Raw genomic sequence first — 23,211 nt, forward strand, 5'->3', positions numbered from 1 at the left:
TTGTGGAAATGATAACTAGAATGGATACCATTGTCCTTATAGCGGTTATATTCCAGATTCTTCCTGCCTCTTCATTTAACACCACTCTGAGACTTTTTTTTTTTTAATTTTTTTATTCTTATATTATCCCCATACATTGCATCAACACCACTCTGAATCTTAACAGGAGATTATGAGAGGCTGGTGTGCAGAAAATTGGTTCCACGAATATGTCATTTGGTCAGTTGGAAGTACATTCAACTATCAGCCAAGGCACTTGCTCATATAGAAATAGAAGAAAGCTAAAATACAAATCCACAAATACTTACTTGTACCACATAACCTGAATTACACTTGAAATTGGCAGGTCGAGGTGCTCCATTTATCAAAACATCTCCAGATAATCCATTCGGATCCTTCCTTGCAGCTAAGATATCTAACAACCTATGAGAGGACATATACATTGTTGTTTTTCTCCAATTCAGGCTATATCTCTCAGCTACTCTAAATCCAAATTCTGCTTAAGTTAGAATATTAACCGATCAAGAAATTCCATGGATCACCTAAAATTATGTATTTTTTTTTTCAGGTACTTCCTCGAGTTCAATTTTTATTTAAATTCTAGTTAGTTAACATATATGATAAAATTGGTTTCAGGCGTAGAATTTAGTGATTCATCATAAAATTACGTACATTTTCGAATTCTCACCTTCCCTTTTTTAGTATATACTACAATAAAACTCAAAAACATGGCACAAGTCACCACTGGCTGATCCAGCACAGACTTCCCAAACAGGCTTCCAGGTCGTGTGACCTTGGGGGTCTCAAGTCAGACAACGTGTTCCTTTGTCTAAGACACAAGTCTTCACTTAGGCCTTTGGCTCCATCTCCCCACTTTCAATTTTTTTCTCTCTCCTTTCCCTCCCCATTAGCTCAAATCATAGCCGACAGCTGTATGGCCAATCATGTCCTGTTAGCGTGTCCTGTAGTAAGCTGACCAAGTAAGAGTTCCCGGTCCTTGGGACAACCACAAGCTAGCATCATGCATGTTATCCACAGCGCCTAGAACCACACTAGACATGCAGCAAATGCTCGACACACACCTGCTCACATAATAGTCATCTTGAAAAGCACAATAAAACTGCAAAGAAAAAGCTAACTTATGCTATTATACTCACGAAGATTTGCCACCACCTGTGGGTCCCAGAATGGCATTGAGGCCAGGTCTCATGATGCCACTGTAAACACAGAACATAACAATTTATCAGCCCGCTTCAAAACCGGTTCTATAAATTTAGGGTCTGCATCTAATACACTCAATGAAAGTGATCAAACTATAAACAGAAAACAAGCACAAACCAATGCTTAAATGAAAAAGACACCGAAATGTCCATTAACATAAGTCCAGCAAACAAAGGATCTTAATCACTAGTCAAGACGTGTAAGAAAAATGGCTTGGGTCCCTCTAAACTCCTTTTACTTCTTCTCTAAACCATTTATATTTTTTGAAATTTCAAGTTTCCTTAAAGTAACAGATTCTGGTTAAACATCTCTGTTACACTCACCCTCTTAACCCAGTGTGAAGAATGTAACAAGTCTTAACTAATGTTTGATGACATTAATTGATTTACTTCAAATCACCTCAGTTGCTACCTAGTCAGGTTCTACACAATTAATAAATCAATGGATTTCTAGAATTACCAGTAGTGTTCTCACCACTTAAAACTAGTCAGATTGGGGGGCGCCTGGGTGGCTCAGTCGGTTAAGCGACTACCTTCGGCTCAGGTCATGATCCTGGAGTCCCAGGATCGAGTCCCACATCAGGCTCCCTGCTCGGCGGGAAGCCTGCTTCTCCCTCTCCCACTCCCCCTGCTTGTGTTCCCTCTCTCGCTGTGTCTCTCTCTGTCAAATAAATAAATAAAATCTTTAAAAAAAAAAAAAAAAAAAACTAGTCAGATTGGGATGCCTGGGTGGCTCAGTCGGTTAAGCGTCTGCCTTCGGCTCAGGTCATGGTCTCCAGGTCCTGGGATCAAGCCCCGCATCGGGCTCCCTGCTCAGGAGGGAGCCTGCTTCTCCCTCTGCCTCTGCCTCTTCCCCCTGCTTGTGCTCTCTCTCTCAAATAAATACATAAAGTCTTAAAAAATAATAATAATAAATGGTGTCATCTCGCATTACTACCCACCCCACCATAGCATGCAGCCAGTGGTATACAACGGGTAGATCACTAAATGCCGAACACATCAAGTGAAACCTAGCTGAAGGACTCACGGCACATTGATTGCATTTTAGTACATAATGGTGAATCCTCCGGTCTCATTTTATGGGGACATCCATGCCGTTCCCACTGCTTGGAGCACCATCCCTCCCTACCCTGCTCCACACACACACACACACACACACACACACACACACACACACTATAACACACTTTCACTTTCTCTCTCATGCCCCCGGCCCTCCAATTTAAGTTTAGGGGCTTCCACAGGGTCTTCCCATCCCTCCATCACAGTAGAATAACACAGTGATGTGCCTTACTTGTCTGAATCCACCATTAGACTAGAAGGTTTCTGAGAACAGAGGACATACCTCTGTCACTAGCATCTTGCACGATGTCAAGCACCTAGCAGATGTCTAAAATTTGTTGAGTAAGTGAGTCACTGCATTTTTATAAATAACAATTACAGGAAAACAAAAAGACAAGTTTGAAAAAAAAAATGTCAAGAAGAAGGAAAAACTTGATAGCTGTAACAGAACACAGGCTGTGAAGGGATGTGGGAGAAAGAGAGGTGACAGCTGAAGGGTGGGCTATTTACTTGTATCCAAGAATGAGAAAAGTGAGCAAATCAGTAAGTATATCAAGGATAATGAGAGCCAGGGTTTTCATTTTTTGAGATGTTTTACAAACATAGAAATGTGGAAAGAATGCTAGGGTATTAGATACAATTGGAGGTATTAATGAGAAGTCCTAGGTTTTAATCTACATACACAGATAGATATAGAAAGTTTTAGGCACGTGTGTATACATATATACAGATATGTGTTCCCTAGGTCTACGCACTGAGAAGGCATAGGACAGAGGACATTCCAACAGCAACAAATATCCCAAACACCCAGATCTTGGTTTGTAAATACCATGCTCCACAAAAAGGAACAACAGCTGATTCCAGGTCTGAAGCAGGAAAAGTATTCAGGGAGTCTGAAACTTCTTGCTGTGTCAAAAAATACTCAAATGAGAGGACAGGTCAAAAGAATGAGTTAAAAAAAGCAAAGGTCTCCCACTAACCGAATCAGAAACAATGGGAGTATCAAGAATAATGATAGGGGCGCCTGGGTGGCTCAGTCATTAAGCGTCTGCCTTCGGCTCAGGTCGTGATCCCAGGGTCCTGGGATCGAGCCCCACATCGGGCTCCCTGCTCCGCGGGAAGCCTGCTTCTCCCTCTCTCACTTCCCCTGCTTGTGTTCCCTCTCTCGCTGTGTCTCTCTCTGTCAAATAAATAAATAAAATCTTTAAAAAAAAAAAAGAAGAAGAATGATAATAGGGGCGCCTGAGTGGTTCAGTCGTTAGGCTGCCTTCAGCTCAGGTCGTGATCCCAGGGTCCTGGGATCGAGCCCCGCGTCAGGCTCCCTGCTCGGCGGGAAGCCTGCTTCTGCCTCTCCCACTCCCCCTGCTTGTGTTCCTGCTCTTGCTATGTCTCTCTCTGTCAAATAAATTTTAAAAATCTTTTAAAAAAATCATGATAATAATGCATTACTATTGAATATGAAATCCATGAGTCTATACTGAATGAAGAGATGATGAATAAAACTTTTTTCTTTTAGTAGACTGCAAATTAATCCATGCCTAAGAGATGAATTAAAACAGAAAATCACCCTTTGATAACTATCATAGTGATCATTACTGCTAATTTGGGTAGGAAGAATCAATGGGAGCTGAAGCTGGTGGGGTGAAGATTAATGAGGAATAAGGTTTTGGAATAATGTCTTATCTCCCCTCATAGCATTTATCAATTACAAAGTGGAAAATGGTAACATTATGGTGGAGAAGGTTGGTAGACACCAACATGACCAAGTAATCAAGGTTAAGGGGTGAGACAGAAAAATACCAGGTTGCATGAGACAAAGGAGACATGATGTGGTGGTCAGTCAACTATGTTAAGAGCATGGTTGACCGATGGTCTCTTAGGACCCACCACTGTATTCACTATGAGGCTGCACTCCCCCGGGGCTACTCCAAAACAATGACCTGAAAAGAGGATCCTTATTTCTGGAAAACATACATCAAAGGAGTTATGGACATCATATGGACAGCTTGCTTTTAAAAAAATACTAATGATAATGGGTATATAAAAATTAAAAGTGACAAGCAAATGCACTGAAATGTTAACAGGTGGGGCATCCAGGTGAAAAGTGCAAGGTTTAAGTTTAAAATTATGTCAAAATAAATAATAAATTTAAAAAATTCCCAAATAGTATAATGAATTTCCATGAAGACTAGTGGATATCCACACAGTTACTGGAATGGACCATTTTTTCCATAGGTCTTCAGCACTGGTGAGGGAAAGCTCAAATGCTGGGCATGGAGACAAACTAAGTGTAACAGATGATTTTTCATGAGGAAGTAAAATCTCACCTTTTTGAATTCTCATAGTCAGATTTTATTTTAGCTTCTTCACGCCCCTCCCCCAACCACAAGAGGAAATCAGGTTCTAGTTACTCAGTTCTATAAATGAAATTACAAAATGTCCAAAGAAAAAACGAAAACCAAGACTCTCACCAGCTTTTTTGAAATACAGTAACTATTGTGAATGGTGGTGGTGCTATAAAATACAAACAAAAATAACACATATGAGAGCAATCTTTCCCCAGCCCAGAAACTCTACTTAGATGAAGTCAGCAGATAGGGGAAAGATTAGAAATACTGCAGCAAAAATAGGGATGACCTCTCTCAGGGATGCCTAAATCAGAAATGTGAGATAGCAAGGAAACCAAGCCCTCCTGTCCTTTTAACTATAAAACTGGAAAGAATTGCAAGATTTGACTGCCTTTTTACGAACCTAGTTATGTGTGTTTAACCTAGGATGAACTCATCCACTGCTGAAATGCATACCACTGGACCATAAAACCTTATGAAACCTTGAACAGATGACACTTTTGCTGTATCAAGGTATTAATCTAGTAGCTTGAAAACATAAGCAAGATAAATGTACACTCACACAGTATGCATTTTAAATCTATTCCACCTGTGCATATTCCAATCATTTACCTTCCATTCATCAGCACAAAATCTGAAGTAACCACCATTTTCTTGATCATTATGTTCCACAAAACACTTGTCAGCTTTTCAGAAAGGTCAGTCAGTTCTAATCTAGGCCTGATTCCGTTCCTAATTTCTCTTATCACTTTGGACTTCAACTGCATAGCATAAGCTAAGCTATAGCTGTCTTCTCTTTCAATAGTCTCTGTCTGCCTGTGTAATGGAGAGAAGCATTAAGTACATGGTACAAACTACTATATAAACAGACCACTCATTTAAAACAAGTGTATTTGAAAACCAAAGTACTTTTCAGCATACTGTCATTGCAACTCCCGGACGCTAGCATCTTGAACATAAAGGACATAAAGTGCGTAAGTACCTGAAAGTGTCCGGCTCATAAGTTACAGCCGCACATCTCTGTTTCAAAGATCAGAAAACTAAAGCTCCAGGGATGACAATTATATCCCCATGACCAAGAACTAGCAAATCATACAGCCAGTCGCTTGCTAGTGAACGCCAGGGCATACCCAGAAAAAAATTAAATGACACATTAATTGTTCAGTTTCTCAAACTAAAGTTGATGCACATGGAACAACCACTTTAAAAACAGTTTGGCAGGGGCGCCTGGGTGGCTCAGTCTGTTACACGTCTGCCTTTGGCTCAGGTCATGATCCCGGGGTCCTGGGATCGAGCCCCGCATTGGGCTCCCTGCTCAGAGGGAGTCTGCTTCTCCCTCTCCCTCTGCCTGCCATTCCCCCTGCTTGTGATCTCTCTCTCTCTCAAATAAGTAAAAAAAATCTTTAAAAAAAAATTTTTTTAATAAAATAAATAAAAACAGTTTGGCAGTTCCTTTAAAGCGAACCATATACCTAATATGTGACCCAGCCATTTCACTCCAAGTTAGGCACACGAAATAAAAGCATGTGTCTGTATGTTTGATTAGACTTGCACACAAATGTTTGTAACACCTTTATTTGCAATAAGCAAAAACCTGTAAAGCTCACTGTATGTCAATAAACTATTTTAATACAAATTCATGCACATACTTGATATCTGTCAGGATTTCTTTCTCAACTGTTTTTCGGCCAAGAAGAAAGCCACTCTTCACTTTTACTCGATAGCAAATGTTATGAAAACTTAACACGGCTACTTCAGTAAATGTCTTCAGGTTGTTGGAGGTCATCCTGGAGAGGTCATTGGTGTTTCTTCGTGACATTGGGATAAAAACTTGATCATTATTGGAAGACATCTGGAGAGTTTTGGCCTTTCTGTAGAGGGAAAAGCAACAGTAAGTTGATAGTCCAGATAAATGAGATTGCAAACACCAGTAAGAGTACACTTAAAACAAGTCCATTTTGGTACACATTTCCAATTATAAAATAAGTAAGTCCTGGGAATATAATGTACAGCATGGTGGCTATAGATAACAACACTACATTGTATATTTGAAAGTTGTTAAAACAGCAGATCTTGAAAGTTCTCATCACAAGAAAAAAGAATGTGAGGGGCGCCTGGGTGGCTCAGTCGTTAAGCGTCTGCCTTCGGCTCAGGTCATGATCCCGGGGTCCTGGGATCGAGTCCCGCATCGGGCTCCCTGCTCGGCGGGAAGCCTGCTTCTCCCTCTCCCACTGCCCCTGCTTGTGTTCTCTCTCTCACTGTGTTTCTCTCTGTCAAATAAATAAATAAAATCTAAAAAAAGAAAAAAGAATGTGACTTTGTGTATGACAGATGTTAACTAGACTTTTTGTGGTGATCATTTCACAATATATACAAATATTAAATCATTATGTTGCACACCTGAAACTAACATAATGGTATATGTCAATTATATCTCAATTAAAAAAAACAAAAATGAAGATCTAAACTTTAAAAGAATGTAAAATACCTCATTAGTCATTTTTATACTGATTACATGCTTAAATAAAAATATTTTGGGGGCAGATATGGTCCGAGATGGCAGAGAAGTAGGAGACCTAAACTTTGTCTGGTCCCAGGAATTCAGCTGGATAGGGATCAAACCATTCTGAACACCTACGAACTCAACAGGAGATCGAAGAAAAGAATAGCAGCAACTCTTGGAACAGAAAAGTGACCACTTTCTGGAAGGTAGGACGTGTGGAGAAGTGAATCCGAGGCGATATTCAGGAGGGTAGACGGCGGGGGAGGGGGCCTCCGTCGGCCGCTACCAGCAAGTGATAGAACAGCAGAGCACAAAATCGGAACTTTTAGAAGTCTGCTCTGCTGAGGGACGTCACTCCAGTGGCTAAGCGGGGGGTGGAACCCTCATGGGACAGTGTGGTCTCAGGACCCTTGGGGTCACAGAAAGACTGGGGGTGCCTGAGTGTAACATAGCTCCCAGGTATCAGAGCGGGAAAGCCGGCTGCAGAGACGGAGCCGAGGAGCAGGCTCTCAGCTCGGGGTTGCCATAAACCATTATCCGCGGCATAGTTGGGCCAGTTCTCTTCAAGCAGGGGCCCAACAAGAGGCAAAGGAAACAGTCAACCAAACCAAAAGGCAACCGACAGAATGGGAGAAGATATTTGCAAATGACATATCAGATAAAGGGCTAGTATCCAAAATCTATAAAGAACTTATCAAACTCAACGCCCAAAGAACAAATGATCCAATCAAGAAATAGGCAGAAGATATGAACAGACATTTTTCCAAAGAAGACATCCAAATGGCCAACAGAAACATGAAAAAGTGCTCCACATCATTCGGCATCAGGGAAATACAAATCAAAACCACAATGAGATACCACCTCACACCAGTCAGAATGGCTAAAATTAACAAGTCAGGAAACAACAGATGTTGGCGAGGATGCAGTAAAAGGGGAACCCTCCTACACTGTTAGTGGGAATGCAAGCTGGTGCAGCCATTCTTGAAAACAGTATGGAGGTTCCTCAGAAAGTTGAAAATAGAGCTACCATACATACGATCCAGCAATTGCACTACTGGGTATTTACCCCAAAGATACAAATGTAGGGATCCGAAGGGGTACATGCACCCCGATGTTTATAGCAGCAATGTCCACAATAGCCAAACTATGGAAAGAGCCCAGATGTCCAACAACAGATGAATGGAAAAAGAAGATGTTCAATCAAATGAACATTTATGTGAGTGCTACATACATATGCTGATTTAAAAATTTTGTGCCTTAGAACAAAAGATACTTTATGCTTATGCATATATAAAATAGGGTTATAATACTGAAGATAGTTTCAAGTAATAGCTGTTGACTTAATCATACCTAGCAGTAAGTGGAACAGACTTTTCTGTCTCCATAAAGGCAGACATGTTATCATAAATTGGCACCATAGAAAGATGTCCATTAACAGATGAATGGATAAAGAAGATGTGGTATATATATACAATGGAACATTATGCAGCCATCAAAAAATGAAATCTTGCCATTGGCAATGACATGGATACAACTAGAGAGTATTATGCTAAGTGAAATAAGTTAGTCAGAGAAAGGCAATAATTATCATATGATCTCATTGATATGTGGAATTTGAGAAACAAGGCAGAGGATCATAGGGGAAGAGAGGAAAAAATGAAACAAGAAGAAACCAGAGAGGGAGACAAACCATAAGAGACTCTTAATCTCAGGAAACAAACTGAGGGTTGCTGGAGTGGAGGGGGTGGGAGGGGTGGGGTGGTTGGGTGATAAGACATTGGGGAGGGTATGTGTCGTGGTGAGCACTGTGTATTGTGTAAGACTGATGAATCACAGACCTGTACCCCTGAAACAAATAATACATTATATGTTAATAATAAAAATAAATAAAAATTTTAAAAAATATCTTGGGGGCACCTGGGTGGCTCAGACAGTTAAAGCATCTGACTCTTAATTTTGGCTCAGGTCATGACCTTGTGGCCCTGGGATGGAGCCCAATGGGCTCTGTGCTCAGCGCAGAGTCTGCTTCAGATTCTTTCTCCTTCTCCCTCACCCTCTGCCCCTCCCATGCGTGAGCTCACACTCTCTCTCTCAAATAAATAAATAAATAAATAAATAAATAAATAAATAAATAAAATCTTTAAAAAAATTTTTTTGGGATATAGTGGGTTCAATAAAATATATTAAGCATTTTTTATTTTTTCAATTTTTTTTAAAGATTTTATTTATTTATTTGACAGAAAGAGACACAGTGAGAGAGGGAACACAAGAGGGGGAGTGGGAGAGGGAGAAGCAGGCTTCCTGCAGAGCACGGAGTCCGATGTGGGGCTTGATCCCAGGACCCTGGGATCATGACCTGAGCCAAAGGCAGACGCTTATGACTGAGCCATCCAGGCACCCAAGCATTTTTTAAAAACAAGTCCGTTTTAAACTGGAATACAATATATAGTTCCATTTCCAATGAATAGGCCATATTGCAGGGATAAGAACAACCATGGGAACTATATTAGGGAGGCAGACACAACTATGAATGCATAAACTCCAATTAGCTGTCAATTAAATATTTAGAAAGTAAATAGAGAATATGAAAATTAATCAAAATTCATGAAGCAGAAGAAAGATGAATGGGAGACAGACTTGCCTGGTTTGAAAACCAGATTATGAGACAACTCAAGATTAGGGGCAGACCACATGATCACCAACACCCTGCTTTTGTTTTTGTTTTATTTTGGACTTTATGACGTAGTTATTACAAAAAAGGGGGTTAATTCTGGCAGTCAGAAACAAGAGAAATTTCTCTGAATTTATAGCTCCAGACTTTATACCCTTGGTTGTTATGCTCCCTCAATTAGCCAAGAAAATAAACTCCAACAAAACTTTTTGGGATGATATAATCCCTTCCATAATGGGTGACTATATTTAAATTCCAGGAAGATTTAGAATTAGGTATAAAAATGATCTAGAGGGCGCCTGGGTGGCTCAGTTGGTTAAGCGACTGCCTTCGGCTCAGGTCATGATCCTGGAGTCCCTGGATCGAGTCCCGCATCGGGCTTCCTGCTCAGCAGGGAGTCTGCTTCTCCCTCTGACCCTCCCCCCTTTCATGTGCTCGCTCTCATTCTCTCGCTCTCAAATAAATAAATAAAATCTTTAAAAAAAAAAAATGATCTAGAAAACCAAACTAATAGTGAATCAGGTAAAGAATTTAAACCAAAAACAGTATTAAATTTATAAAAGGAGTTTAAAAATGCTTCGTTAGACAAGTTACAAAAGATTTAGATTAAAAAGATTTAGATTAACATACTTAATAGCTTGTGAACTAGGTTTGAAATATGAAATGTCCATAAACTTAGTTTTTTTGGTTTTGGTTGTTTTTTTTTTTTTAATTGAAGTTGACAATCCTAGCTTTAATTTTTAAAAATCAAAGTTATCCACAAAGAACTTTCTATCTGGCTATGATGGACTAGCTTTTCCAAACCAAACATTCTCCTAAGAACAACCATAAAAATAGATAAAACGTAAGGCAGAACTATTTGAAAAGTTCTCTCTGATGAGAGTAACCAAAGCAGAACTTGCAGGGCCAAATTCCTGGAAAGCAGGGAACACAAAGGTAAACCCAGCATTCTGTGCCCTTTCCGCACACATGGGTGGGGCAAAATTCAGAAAAACCAGGCAGAAAGTTGCTAGAGGCTAAAAAACTGAGCAAATATTTAAGTAGCCAAGGGTGCCTGGGTGGCTCAGTCGTTGAGCATCTGCCTTCAGCTCAGGTCATGATCCCAGGGTCCTGGGATCCAGCTCCGCATCAGGCTCCCTGCTCCGTGGGAAGCCTGCTTCTCCCTCTCCCACTCCCCCTGCTTGTATTCCCTCTCTCGCTTTGTCTCTCTCTGTCAAATAAATAAATAAAATCTTTTTAAAAAGAAATATTTAAGCAGCCAATGATAAAGGAAATTTTCAACTTTTAACGTTTGTGAGCCCTGCTACTGGGCTCTCAGGGAAGCTATGCTTTAATATCTCCCACCAAGGTCAAAATGACTCAGCAAAACCTCAAAGCAAAGGCTCTCTTTCTGCCTGGAGCACACATTATATGTCTGCGTCGTTCAAAAAATAACCAAAAAAGGAGTATTCCAAACAAAAAGATAAGAAAAACAAAACAAACATCCCTGGTTTCCATAAGATTAAAGTCATACAGCCTTAACATGCTAAAAGCATAAGATAAAGTCTGGATCTTTCTGGAATGTCCTTCAGCATCATGATTTGTAACTATTTATGTAGAAAACATATATAACCCTGCACCAAATGTTTCTTCCCCAAAGCACTCTCTTCTTTGTCAAGATACTATATTGCGGGCAGCTGTCCTAACTTGGGCTCGAATAAAACGCTTTTCCTTTCTCTTTAAAATTTTTACTAGACAGGCGCTTTAACCAGCTAAGCCACGGCGCCAGCTCTTTAAAATTTTTAAAAAAGGTTTGTTCATTTTGCATCTACATTTCCTGGTGTACTCAACAGGATATCAGAGTAACTCTCGTGAGATTTCCTGGGGGTCCTCTGGAACTTGGCTCTGGGTACCAGCACAGGCCCTTTATGGCCCTCTGACTTCGCAGCACCTCACAGATGTATCAGATGAGTTCTCTTGACATCTGCCCCTCCTTAATTTGAGTTGATGGTCCTGACTTTTATTCAGGTTGTTGAGGGTTACAGGGAAAGTTCTCTAGGTGGGAATAACTTAGAGGGGTTGGAGTTGATGGGTTCGTTGTTTTAATTTGACATTATACTAATTGGTATACTGTTAACATAAGGCTTGAGTAAATTTTCTGGCTAGAAATATGAGAGACTAAATCACTTAGCTCCCGAAGAGCAGGGACATTTGCCCCTTCTGGCCAAATGAGGCTTTCAGGTGACAGAAAGCCTAGCGGAAGTGTCAGAGGATCCTCCTCGAGACCTGTAGGGGTCCCATAGGAATGTCCCATCTCATAAGGTAATTAACGATTGGTTCACCCAAGGACGCACACATAAAGATTGATCATCCAGTGCTCCCAGCCCCCTCAGTGGTCTTAGACCTCACTGAGAGAATCCAAGACACATCAAAGGGTGTATTGCAGCCTTTTGAAAATAACTCTCACAAACAGCACCCTCTTGATCCACCACACTTAATATCCTTAGATCTTATTCAAGCCTTATTCTAAAAAGAAAACTGAAACCAAAAGGAATGGGGAACCATGCTTCAAAAGCTGAACAGTCCCTGGAAAAACAACCACCACCCACAGAAAACTCTGGCAGGCTATATGTAGAATACATATGGAGCATACACTTGCAAGTGCTTACTAATGGGAATATTTAAGGATAACCTGAGTCTCAGATCCCAAATGCGGTTCTTTGGACTGGATTAGTTTTTTTGTTTTTGTTGTTTTTGGTTTTTTTTGTTAAAGATTTTGTTCATCCACTTGAGACACAGAGATACAGAGACAGAGAGCATGAGCTGGTGGGGATGCAGAGGGAGAGGGAGAAGCAGGCTCCCTGCTGAGCCAGGAGCCCGATGTGGGGCTCGATCCCAGGACCCTGGGATCATGACCTGAGCCGAAGGCAGACGCTCAACCATCTGAGCCACCCTGGCGCCCCTGGATTAGTTTTCCTGTGTACACAGTTAGAGAAAGCCAGCTGTAAGACTAAGCAGCCAGAAACTAGGAAGCTGTTTGATTTAATCAGTGAAGCTCCTGGCTTTTGGGGAGGAACGAACTCTCAAGAAGGTACTCTGGGCTTCACTTGGCTTCTTTGTTGCTATCTGTGGACAAAACTGACCATGTTCTAGCTGACAATGGAAAATAACTATTTAATGGATCCATAAATTATAATGCTATTTTGTAATTAGATTTGCTTTAATAAAAGGAAGATATCAGAAAGTGGGTCTTTCATATCCTCTCCACAAATATTACTGAAACAGAGGTTAAATTTTGTTTGCATCTCATTTGTGTATATGTATCCATATGTGTTACAAATGAGATATTTTCTCTACCTCCAGATGGTATTGCTAAAATTAATTTGTAAAGGAGCTCTATTTAATTAAGTTTAAAGGCAAGAGCTTATAGAAATTGGGCATTCTAAAATTCAAGGATAAAAATAACTCAAATGTTTCTCAGGTTCACATGATCTGGGATAAAATTCCTTACATTCAGGCTTTTATGTTACTTGAAAACAAGGATGCCTCACAGGAAGGAACCCAATTGATGATCCAAAGAGATAAGAATAGACAAAAATTTAAGAGACCTGACCCCCTTCCCAACAGTGAAAATAATGAGGAAATGGGGAAGGAAGACAAGCAGCCACTGGAAATCCTACAACCACCTGGCCAGACACAAACAGCAGAACCACTGCCCAACCCACTGGCTGCTCCCCCCCTCCTCCGGGGCACTGAAAAGCAACCCGGGAAGAAGCCTGTTTCGCAGGAGGGAGAGACAGGAGATGGAGATAAAGGAAAGTTAGTCCAAACTCGGAATCTGCCCCTGGGCTTTAATGCAAGCCATATCAAAATACCAGCAGCATTTTTCACAGAACTAGAATAAAGAATCCTAAAATTTGTATGGTACCACAAAAGACCCTGAATAGCCCAAGCAATCTTGAAAAAGAAAAGCAAAGCTGGAAGCATCAGGATTCAGACTTCAAGTTATATTACAAAGCTGTGGTAATCAAACAGTATGATACTGGCACAAAATTAAGACACATAGGTCAACAGAACAGAATAGAAAACCCAGAAATGAAAGCACAACTATATGGTTAATTAATCTGCAACAAAGCAGGAAAGAATATCCAATGGCAAAAAGACACTCTCTTCAACAAATGGTGTTGGGTAAACTGAATAGCAATGTGCAAAAGAATGAAACTGGACCACTTACTTACACCAGACAAAAAATAAATTCAAAATGGATGAAAGACCTAAATGCGAGACCCGAAACCATATAAATCCTAGAGAAGAACACAGACAGTAACCTCTTTGACATTGGCCATAGCAAATTTTTCTAGATATGTCTCCTGAGGCAAGGGAAACACAAGCAAAAATAAACTATTGGGGTTACATCAAAATAAAAAGCTTCTGCAGAGCAAAGGAAATTATCAACAAACCTAAAGGCAACCCTACAATGCGTGAAGATATTTGCAAATGACATATCTAATAAAGGGTTGGTATCCAAAATATATAAAGAACTGATACAACTCAACACCCAAAAAACAAATAGTGCAATTTCAAAATAGGCAAAAGACAGGAACAGACATTTCTCCAAAGAAGACATACAGATGGCCAACAGACACATGAAAGGATGTTCATCATCACTTACCATCAGGGAGATGCAAATCACCTCACACCTGTTAGAATGGTCAAACTCAACAACAGAAGAAACAACAGGTTTTGGCAAGGAAATGGAGAAAAAGAAACCCTTGTGCACTGTTGAAAGAAATGCAAACTGATGCAGCCACCCTGGAAGACAGTATGCAGGTTCCTCAAAAAGTTAAAAATAGAACTACCCTATGATCCAGTAATTGCACTACTGGGTATTTACTCAAAGAATACAAAAACACTAATTCAAAGGGATACATGCACCCCTATGTTTATAGCAGCATTATTTACAATTGCCAAGATATGGAAGCAGCCCTAGTATCCATCAATTGATGAATGGATAAAGAAGAAGTGGTATATGTATACAATGAAATATTCTTCAGTAATAAAAAATGAAATCTTGTCATTTGCAATGACATGGAGCTAGAGAGTACTTTGTTAAGCAAAATAAGTCAGTCAGAGAAAGACAAATACCATATGATTTCACTCATATATGGAATTTAAAAAACAAAACAAAGGAGCAAAGGGAAAAAATGAGAGAGAGAAATCAAGACATAGACTCTTGGGCGCCTGGGTGGCTCAGTCCGTTAAGTGTCCAACTCTTGGTTTCGGCTCAGGTCCTGATCTCATGGCTGGTGAGACTAAGCACCCCCCCACCTCAGCATCAGGCTCAGTGCTCAGCGGGAGTCTGCTTGGATATCTTCTCCCTCCACCCCTTCCCCGGCTTGTACTCATGCTCTCTCTTGCTCTCTCTCTCAAATAAATAGATAAATCTTTTTTTTTTTTTTTTTTTTAAGAAACAGACTCTTGGGGCGTCTGGCTGGCTCAGTCAGCGGAGTGTGCAAACTCTTGATCTCAGGCTTGTGAGTTTAAGCCCTACGTTGGGTATAGAGATTACTTAAAAATAAAATCTTAGTTATAGAGAACAAACTAATGGCTACCAAAAGGAAAAAGGCTGAGGGGAGGGGTTAAATAAGTGATCGGGATTAAAGAGTGTACTTGTAATGAGCACCTGGCGGTTGTATGGAAGTGTTGAATCACTATATTGTACACCTGAAACTAATATAACACTGTAAGTTAACTAACTGGAATTGAAATAAAAACTTACAATGAAAAAAAAGTACACTGGTATAAAATGAAAATGTGTTTTTTCTCTCTGTTAAAAAAGACAAGGTTTCCTTGGATTGTTGGTCTGCTCTTGATAAGAAATTACAAAGTTTTTTTTCTTTATCTGCCCAGTAAAACAAAGTTTCTGTATTTGTTTTTATCAGGTCTTTAATTACTTAAGAATACTAAAATATGTCAATATTAAAGGAGCTGAGGTTTGCTAAGAACTAGATAAGAATCTCTTATTGCCACTTTAAACAGATTGCTAAATTTTAAGTTTTGCAATGATCTCTAATCCTATTTAGGCATGTGCTTTAAAATGTTTTTCATATTCTTAACAAACTTCCCAAAACTTTAAATTCTAAGTAAAAGTTTGTTGACTAATTAGGCTTGTTTATTTGGTATGTTAGGTTACATGGGAAACACTGTCAAACAAATATGATAAACCTTCTTAGATTGTATTATGTGGGTAAATGCTACATAACTATTCCAGAAATTATATAAAATTCCTAAAGTTTTAATATGCCCCAGTATAATGCCATCACTTAAAATTCTAATTATTGAAATGTTAAAATGTTGTGTATTACAGAAATAACCAGATTTCCTTGTCAACCGCGTTATAACAAACTCTCATCGTATCTTTAACCATGTCCATTTTTGAGTCTTTTGTCATTTACAGTTATTATTCTGATGCTCTTGCAGAATGTGTTTCAACTTCAAGGAGATTCACAAAAAGGACTTTTGACAAATACAGGTTTCTGATACCCTTAAGATCACAAAACTCAACTAAGAATTTCCAGCACTAACAAAGAAACTGCACTCTAACAAAACTGAAATTAATTACATGGGACTAAGTGAATTAAGAAAAAATAATTACAGTTTTTATAACTCTAGTTTAAAACTGTTGGTTCTCTGCTCTTCCAAATTTAAGGAAACTTCTCTTAAGATATCTATGGCTTACAAAAATATGATAAAATATTCCTTTGTGAACATATTAAAACATTTTCTTTTCTCCCCACCTGAAAACTCCAGAATTTAGAAACTCTCAGTGATTATTCTTGCTTTCATGGCAATTATTTATATAAGTTCAATTAGAATCTGTTCCCCTTGTTACAGGACACTATTGGAAACATTGGTTGTATTACCAAGGCTTTGGTTGGAATGTCATATTTGAGAGAGACATTCATAGACTCAGATATGACCAGCTTTAAGGAAGTATGGTTGACTGAATGGAACCAATAAAGCCCCTTGGAGATGTTGGCCCGATACCTTGCTTACAGAGCTCCCAGCAGCCTTACCAGGTGAGTCAAGAATGTCACTTCCTGGCAGATGCAGGAAACCTCAGGATATTTGGAGGACCTCAAGAAGAGAGGAACTCACTGACCTCTATAGATATTGCAGTAGTATCTGATGGCAAATTTTAAGTATTAAAGTGCAATCTGAAATTCCTTATAAAAGTTCCCAAAAAGCAGATTTTAAAAGACCCTATATGTTTAATTACTATTCTTGCTGTACTTATGTAAATAATTAGGCCAAGTTTGTTAAAACTGGACTTATTTTACAAACAAATTAATCTTAATTTGGCTATCTTTGACAGGAATGAAGGTCACTTTTGAGAGAAAGATTATAATTTAACAACACACCTTTGTGGATATTAGATTTAGTTCTGATTAATTATCTTTGAGTGTGTGTTGTTTGCCTATAAAACTGGGTTGGATCCTGAATTCTTCTGATTTCCTCCAATATCTGGCTATGACTCTCCAAATCAAGGTTTCTAATCTTCTCCCATTCTCTTATCTTAAAATCATTAAGAATGAAAACTGCCCTTTTTCCTAAAGCCCTACAAACTGAGGCTGGACAACTTGAGATAAACTTGAGAGAAACTGCTGTATTTATATAGTATAATATATACACCATAATATATATAGACCATCTTAGTGCCTATCACTCAGAAGGATCACCAGAGAGAGACATGCTAACAACAAAGCAGAAAAATCCATCAGATTGCTGCTGCCTGCTCCCATTCCACTTGAGCCTGACATCTAGAAACCTCACTGGCAGCCTTCAGAACTCAGATACTGGGTTTATAATTTGTTCCAACCATTAACCTGGTTTTTCTCTGGTTTCCATAGAAATGCCTCTTAGTAATTTCCCTGATTGCTTGCTGAACAAGGCAGAGTCTCTATGACAGCCAATACCCCTTGCCACACCTATATTAACTCCTCCTCAGAAATAAGAACCCATATAAATAAAATCAAACAGTGAACCACTTGGCCACAACAGGCTCTTGACCACCACACTCTTTTCAAGGTGGGCTGGGGACTGGTTTAGTGATATTCTCTTGGATAACCATTGGTATCAGATCAATTTTAGAGGGAATGAAAAAATTAGGTTTAACTATACTGTTACTATTGCTTGGAATATACTTCAGGGTAAAGTTAATGATGTTATATAGTGCCAAACTATGTAGGAAAATATCCAAGTTCTCAGATGAGCAACTACCTCTGATACGCCCTCCATTAAAACAAGGGACCAAAATACACCCTACACCATGTCAAATCCTTTTATTCCAAAGCCCCACTGTGCCCTAAATCAGTCTGAAGCAGTTACAGAAGACAGACCTCTGCCCATGCTCCAGAAAAATGAAATAAAACGTTGACAATGGGGAATTATAGCAGAGAAAAACTTAGCCTGTCTGACTCCAAGTTGCTTCTATTTCTCTTGCTGCTGTTACCTATAGGTTAAAACAACACAACACAACAAAAAAACTTCTGCTTAATCCTGCACATAGGCATATTACAGCCAGGATTTACAAAAATTGCTCTTTATCGGAAACCTACTTCACCTGAGGTGATAAAAGTACCCAGACAGCTCATCATCCCAATCCAAGGTTGAGAAATGACCACAATTCAAGGGAGAATTGAAACTGTGCCCCACGGGGTTAATGAAGTTAAAACTAGCAGAAAGTTTAAAGCTTGTTTTTCAGAGAACTGTTTCCCCCTAATCAGCTGTTGTGTCTTTTCAGACCCCACTAACAAACTCACTAGCTGTCTCTGCAGAAGCCTCGACTCAAGGTCAACTGATACGGTTCCAGCCTATGAATAGCAAGGCCCTGAATTCCATACCTGAGACAATGAGCCCATCCAGGTTATACCAGCTCTCAGAGCATACCCATAGCCCTAAGATACTCTTCTGGTCGGAGACAGAATTTTCTCTCGTTCTGATGTTAACTGTCCACCCCAAAGTAAACACGGGAATATATGTTACATATATGTTTGCTCAGTGCATATGTTCCATCTTTCCTTGTAAATAATCATAAATTGCCCTACCCTTTTATCAAGATGTATGTAGAGGATTCTTTGGGTTTTTCTCCTGTCCAATGTCACATTGGTTCCTTCAAACTGTACTTTGTGGAATTCTTTTACTGTCCGTGCATCTTTGTTATAAACGCTATACCAAATGCAAAAACAGACAACCTAAGCCAAGCACACGTACTATGTTTGCTTGTCAACTGGACTTAATAGAGAACATATATAAATTTTAAGCTTCCCACCACTTACATTACAATAAGGTCCCCACATTAAGAACCCCTAGGTAGGGGCACCTGGGTGGCTCAGTCGTTAAGCGTCTGCCTTCAGCTCAGGTCATGATCCCAGGGTCCTGGGATCGAGCCCCACATCGGGCTCCCTGCTTGGCGGGAAGCCTGCTTCTCCCTCTCCCACTCCCCCTGCTTGTGTTCCCTTTCTCGCTGTGTCTCTCTCTATCAAATAAATAAAATAAATAAATAAATAAAATAAAAATTTTAAAAAAGAACCCTTAGGTAAAAAAAAAAAACCATATATATATATACATATATATATACACACATATATATATATATAAAATTTTTTTTCATACCTAGCAACAAGGGACTTAAGGGACCCAGGGCAGACAAGCCAGTCACCCTGGCACTAAGAAACATAAAAACATAAAGCTGATCATCAGTGCTTCCTAGGGAAAGATTATTGATCAAAAGGGGGAAATGTAGATACATGGCTGGCTTAGCCAGCAGACCATATGACTCTAGATCTTGAGTTCATGAGTTCAAGCCCCACACTGGGTGTAGAGTTTATTTAAAAATAAATTTTTTTTTAAAGGGGGAAATGATAAAGGAAATTTTCACCTTTTAATGTTTGTGGGCCCTGCTCTTAGGCTTCCAGGAAGCTACACTTTAACATTTCCCACCAAGGTCAAAATGACTCAGCAAAACCTCAAAGCAAAGGCTCTCTTTCTGCCTGGAGCACACACTGTGTATACGCTTCATTCAAAAAATTACCAAGGCGTATTCCAAACTAAAGATAAGAAAAACAAAACAAACCTCCATGATTCCCCTAAGATTAAAGTCATACAGCTTGTACATGCTAAAAACATAAAATAGGGCGCCTGGGTGGCTCAGTTGATTAAGCGACTGCCTTCGGCTCAGGTCATGATCCTGGAGTCCCGGGATCGAGTCCCGCATCGGGCTCCCTGCTCGGCAGGGAGTCTGCTTCCCCCTCTGGCCCTCCCAACCCTCCCCCCCCTCATGTGCTCTCTCTCTCAGTCTCACTCTCTCAAATAAATAAATAAAATCTTTAAAAAAAAAAAAAAAAGAGGGGCGCCTGGGTGGCTCAGTTGGTTAAGCGACTGCCTTCGGCTCAGGTCATGATCCTGGAGTCTCGGGATCGAGTCCCGCATCGGGCTCCCTGCTCGGCGCGGAGTCTGCTTCTCCCTCTGACCCTCCCCCCTCTCATGTGCTCTCTCTCATTCTCTCTCAAATAAATAAATAAAATCTTAAAAAATAAAAAAAAATTTAAAAATAAAATAAAATAAAAACATAAAAACATAAAATCTGTGCCATTCAAGAAATGTCCTTCATCACCATGATATGTTTCCCTTTATGTAAAAACCATATATAACCCTGCACCAAATGTTCCTTCCCCGAAGCACTTTCTTCTTTGTGAAGATTATGCATCCCAGGCAGCTGTCCTAACTTGGGCTTGAATAAAACTCTTTGAAATTTTCATGTGTCTGTTAGCCATCTGGATGTCTTCTTTGGGAAAATGTCTATTCATGTCTTCTGCCCATATTTTACCTGGATTATTTGTTTTTTGGGTGTTGAGTTTGATAAGTTCTTTATTTATTTTGGATACTAACCCTTTATCAGATACGTCATTTGCAAATATATGCTCCCATTCTGAAGGTTGCTTATAGTTTTCTTGATTGTTTCCTTCACTGTGCAGCAGCTTTTTATTTTGGTCAAGTCCCAATAGTTTATTTTTCCTTGTGTTTCCTTTGCCTCAGGAGACCTATCTAGTAAGAAGTTGCTATGGCCGATGCAAAGAGGTGACCACCTGTGTTCTCCTCAAGGATTTTGACGGTTTCCTGTCTCAGGTTTAGTCTTTCATCCATTTTGAATTTATTTTTGTGTCTGGTGTAAGTTAAGTGGTCCAGTTTCATTCTTCTGCATGTTGCTGTCCAGTTTACCCAACACTACTTGTTGAAGAGACTTCCTGCCATCGGATATTCTTTCCTGCTCTGTCAGAGATTAGTTGACCATATAGTTACGGGTCCATTTCTCGGTTTTCTGTTCTGTTCCATGGATCTCTGTGTCTGTTTTAGTGCCAGTACCAAACGGTTTTGATCACTACCCCCTTGTAATATAACTTGGAAGTCTGGAATCATGATGCCTCCAGCTTTGCTTTTCTTTTTCAGGATTGCTTTGGCTATTCAGGGTATTTTGTAGTTCCAGACAAATTTTAGGATTGTTTGTTCTAGCTTTGTGAAAAATGCTGTTGGTATTTTGAAGGGGATTGAAGTAAATATGTAGATTGATTTGGATAATATAGACATTTTAACAATATTTGTTCTTCCAATCCATGAGCATGGAATGTTTTTCCATTTCTTTGTGTCATCTTCAATTTCTTTGGTAAGTGTTCTATAATAGTCAGAGTATAGATCTTTTAGCTCTTTGATTAGGTTTATTCCTAGCTATCTTATGGTTTTTGGTGCAATGGTAAATGGGATCAATTCCTTGATTTTTCTTTCTGCTGCTTCATTATTGGTGTAGAGAAATGCAACAGATTTCTGTACACTGATTTTGTATCCTGCAACTTTAATGAATTTGTGCATCAGTTCTAGCAATTTTTTGGTGGAGTCGTCTACATAGAGTGGGTGGGTTTTCTACATAGAGTATGCTGTCTGCAAATAGTGAAAATTTGACTTCTTCCTTGCCAATTTGGATGCGTTTTATTTCCTTTTGTTGTCTGATTGCTGAGGCTAGGCTTTACAGGACTATGTTAAATCACAGTGGTGGAAGTGGACATCCTTGTCTTGTTCCTGACCATAGAAGAAAAGCTATCAGTTTCTCCCCACTGAGGATTATTTTAGCTGTGGGTTTTTCATATATGGCCTTTAATGTTGAGGTATATTCCCTCCATCCCTACTTTGTTGAGGGTTTTTATCAAGAAGGGATGCTGTACTTTGTCAAATGCTTTTTCTGCATCTATTGGGAGGTTCATATGGTTCTTATTCTTGCATTTATTAATGTGGTGTATCAGGCTCACTGATTTTCAAATATTGAACCACCCTTGCAGCCGAGGAATAAATCCCACTTGACTGTGGTGAATGATTCTTTTAGTGTACTGTTGGATTCAATTTGCTAGTATTTGGTTGAGAATTTTTGTATCCATGTTCATCAGAGATATTGGCTTGTAGTTCTCTTTTTAGTGGATAAACTAGATTTTAAACCAAAGACTGTAACAAGAGATGAAGAAGGGCATTATATCATAATAAAGGGGTCTATCTAACAGGAAGATTTAACAATTGTAAATATTTATGTGCCCAACTTGGGAGCACCCAAATATATAAAACAATTAACAAACATAAAGGAACTCATTGATAATAATGTAATAATAATAGGGGACTTTAACACCCCATTTACATCAATGGACAGATCATCTAAGCAGAAAATCAGCAAGGAAACAATGGCTCTGAATGACACACTGGACCAGATGGGCTTAACAGATTTATTCAGAACATTTCATCCTAAAGCAGCAAAATACACATTCTTTTAAAGTGCTCATGGGACATTCTCCAGAACAGATCAAATACTAGGTCACAAATCAGGCCTCACCAAGTACAAAAAAGACTGAGGTCATACCATGCATATTTTCAGACCACAATGCTATGAAACTTGAAGCCAATCACAAGAAAAAATTTGGAAAGACCACAAATACATGGAGGCTAAAGAACATTCAACTAAAAAATGAATGGATCAACCAGAAAATTCAAGAAGAAAGAAAAAAATACATGGAAACAAATGAAAATGAACACATGACACTCCAAAACCCCTGGGATGCAGCAAAAGCAGTCATAAGAGGGAAGTACATCGCAATACAGGCCTACCTCAAGAAAAATCTCAAATACGCAACCTAACTTTACACCTAAAGGAGCTTGAAAAAGAACAAATAAAGCCTAAAGCCTGCAGAAGAAGGGAAATAATAAAGATCAAAGCAGAAATAAATGATACAGAAACAAAGAAAAAAAACAAAACAGGAGAACAGATCAATGAAACCAAAAGCTGGTTCTTTGAAAAAATTAATAAAATCGATAAACCTATAGTCAAACTAATCA

The 23,211-nt window shown here is 39.3% G+C and overlaps 1 protein-coding gene across 8 annotated transcripts in view; it reads right to left on the bottom strand.

Moving 5' to 3' along the window:
- The window catches only part of ABCG2 (ATP binding cassette subfamily G member 2 (JR blood group)), a 144,591-nt gene that overhangs the window by 32,360 nt on the left and 89,020 nt on the right, over positions 1 to 23,211 (bottom strand). For all 8 annotated transcript variants that reach the window (XR_010409465.1, XM_064584780.1, XM_064584777.1 and 5 more), the window contains 3 exons: positions 6,280 to 6,501; positions 1,158 to 1,217; positions 309 to 423 (listed from right to left, as the gene is read on the bottom strand). Coding sequence is in view for 7 of the 8 variants with exons in the window: in XM_064584777.1 (XP_064440847.1) it covers positions 309 to 423; positions 1,158 to 1,217; positions 6,280 to 6,501 (397 nt within the window). In the remaining variant the exon portion in view is untranslated. The remainder of the gene's footprint in view (positions 1 to 308; positions 424 to 1,157; positions 1,218 to 6,279; positions 6,502 to 23,211) is intronic.

This window comes from Mirounga angustirostris, unplaced genomic scaffold (assembly GCF_029215605.1).
Source record: "Mirounga angustirostris isolate CCGP_5_RB_7025 unplaced genomic scaffold, mMirAng1.0.hap1 SCAF_2, whole genome shotgun sequence".
Classification (NCBI taxonomy): Eukaryota; Metazoa; Chordata; class Mammalia; order Carnivora; family Phocidae; genus Mirounga; species Mirounga angustirostris.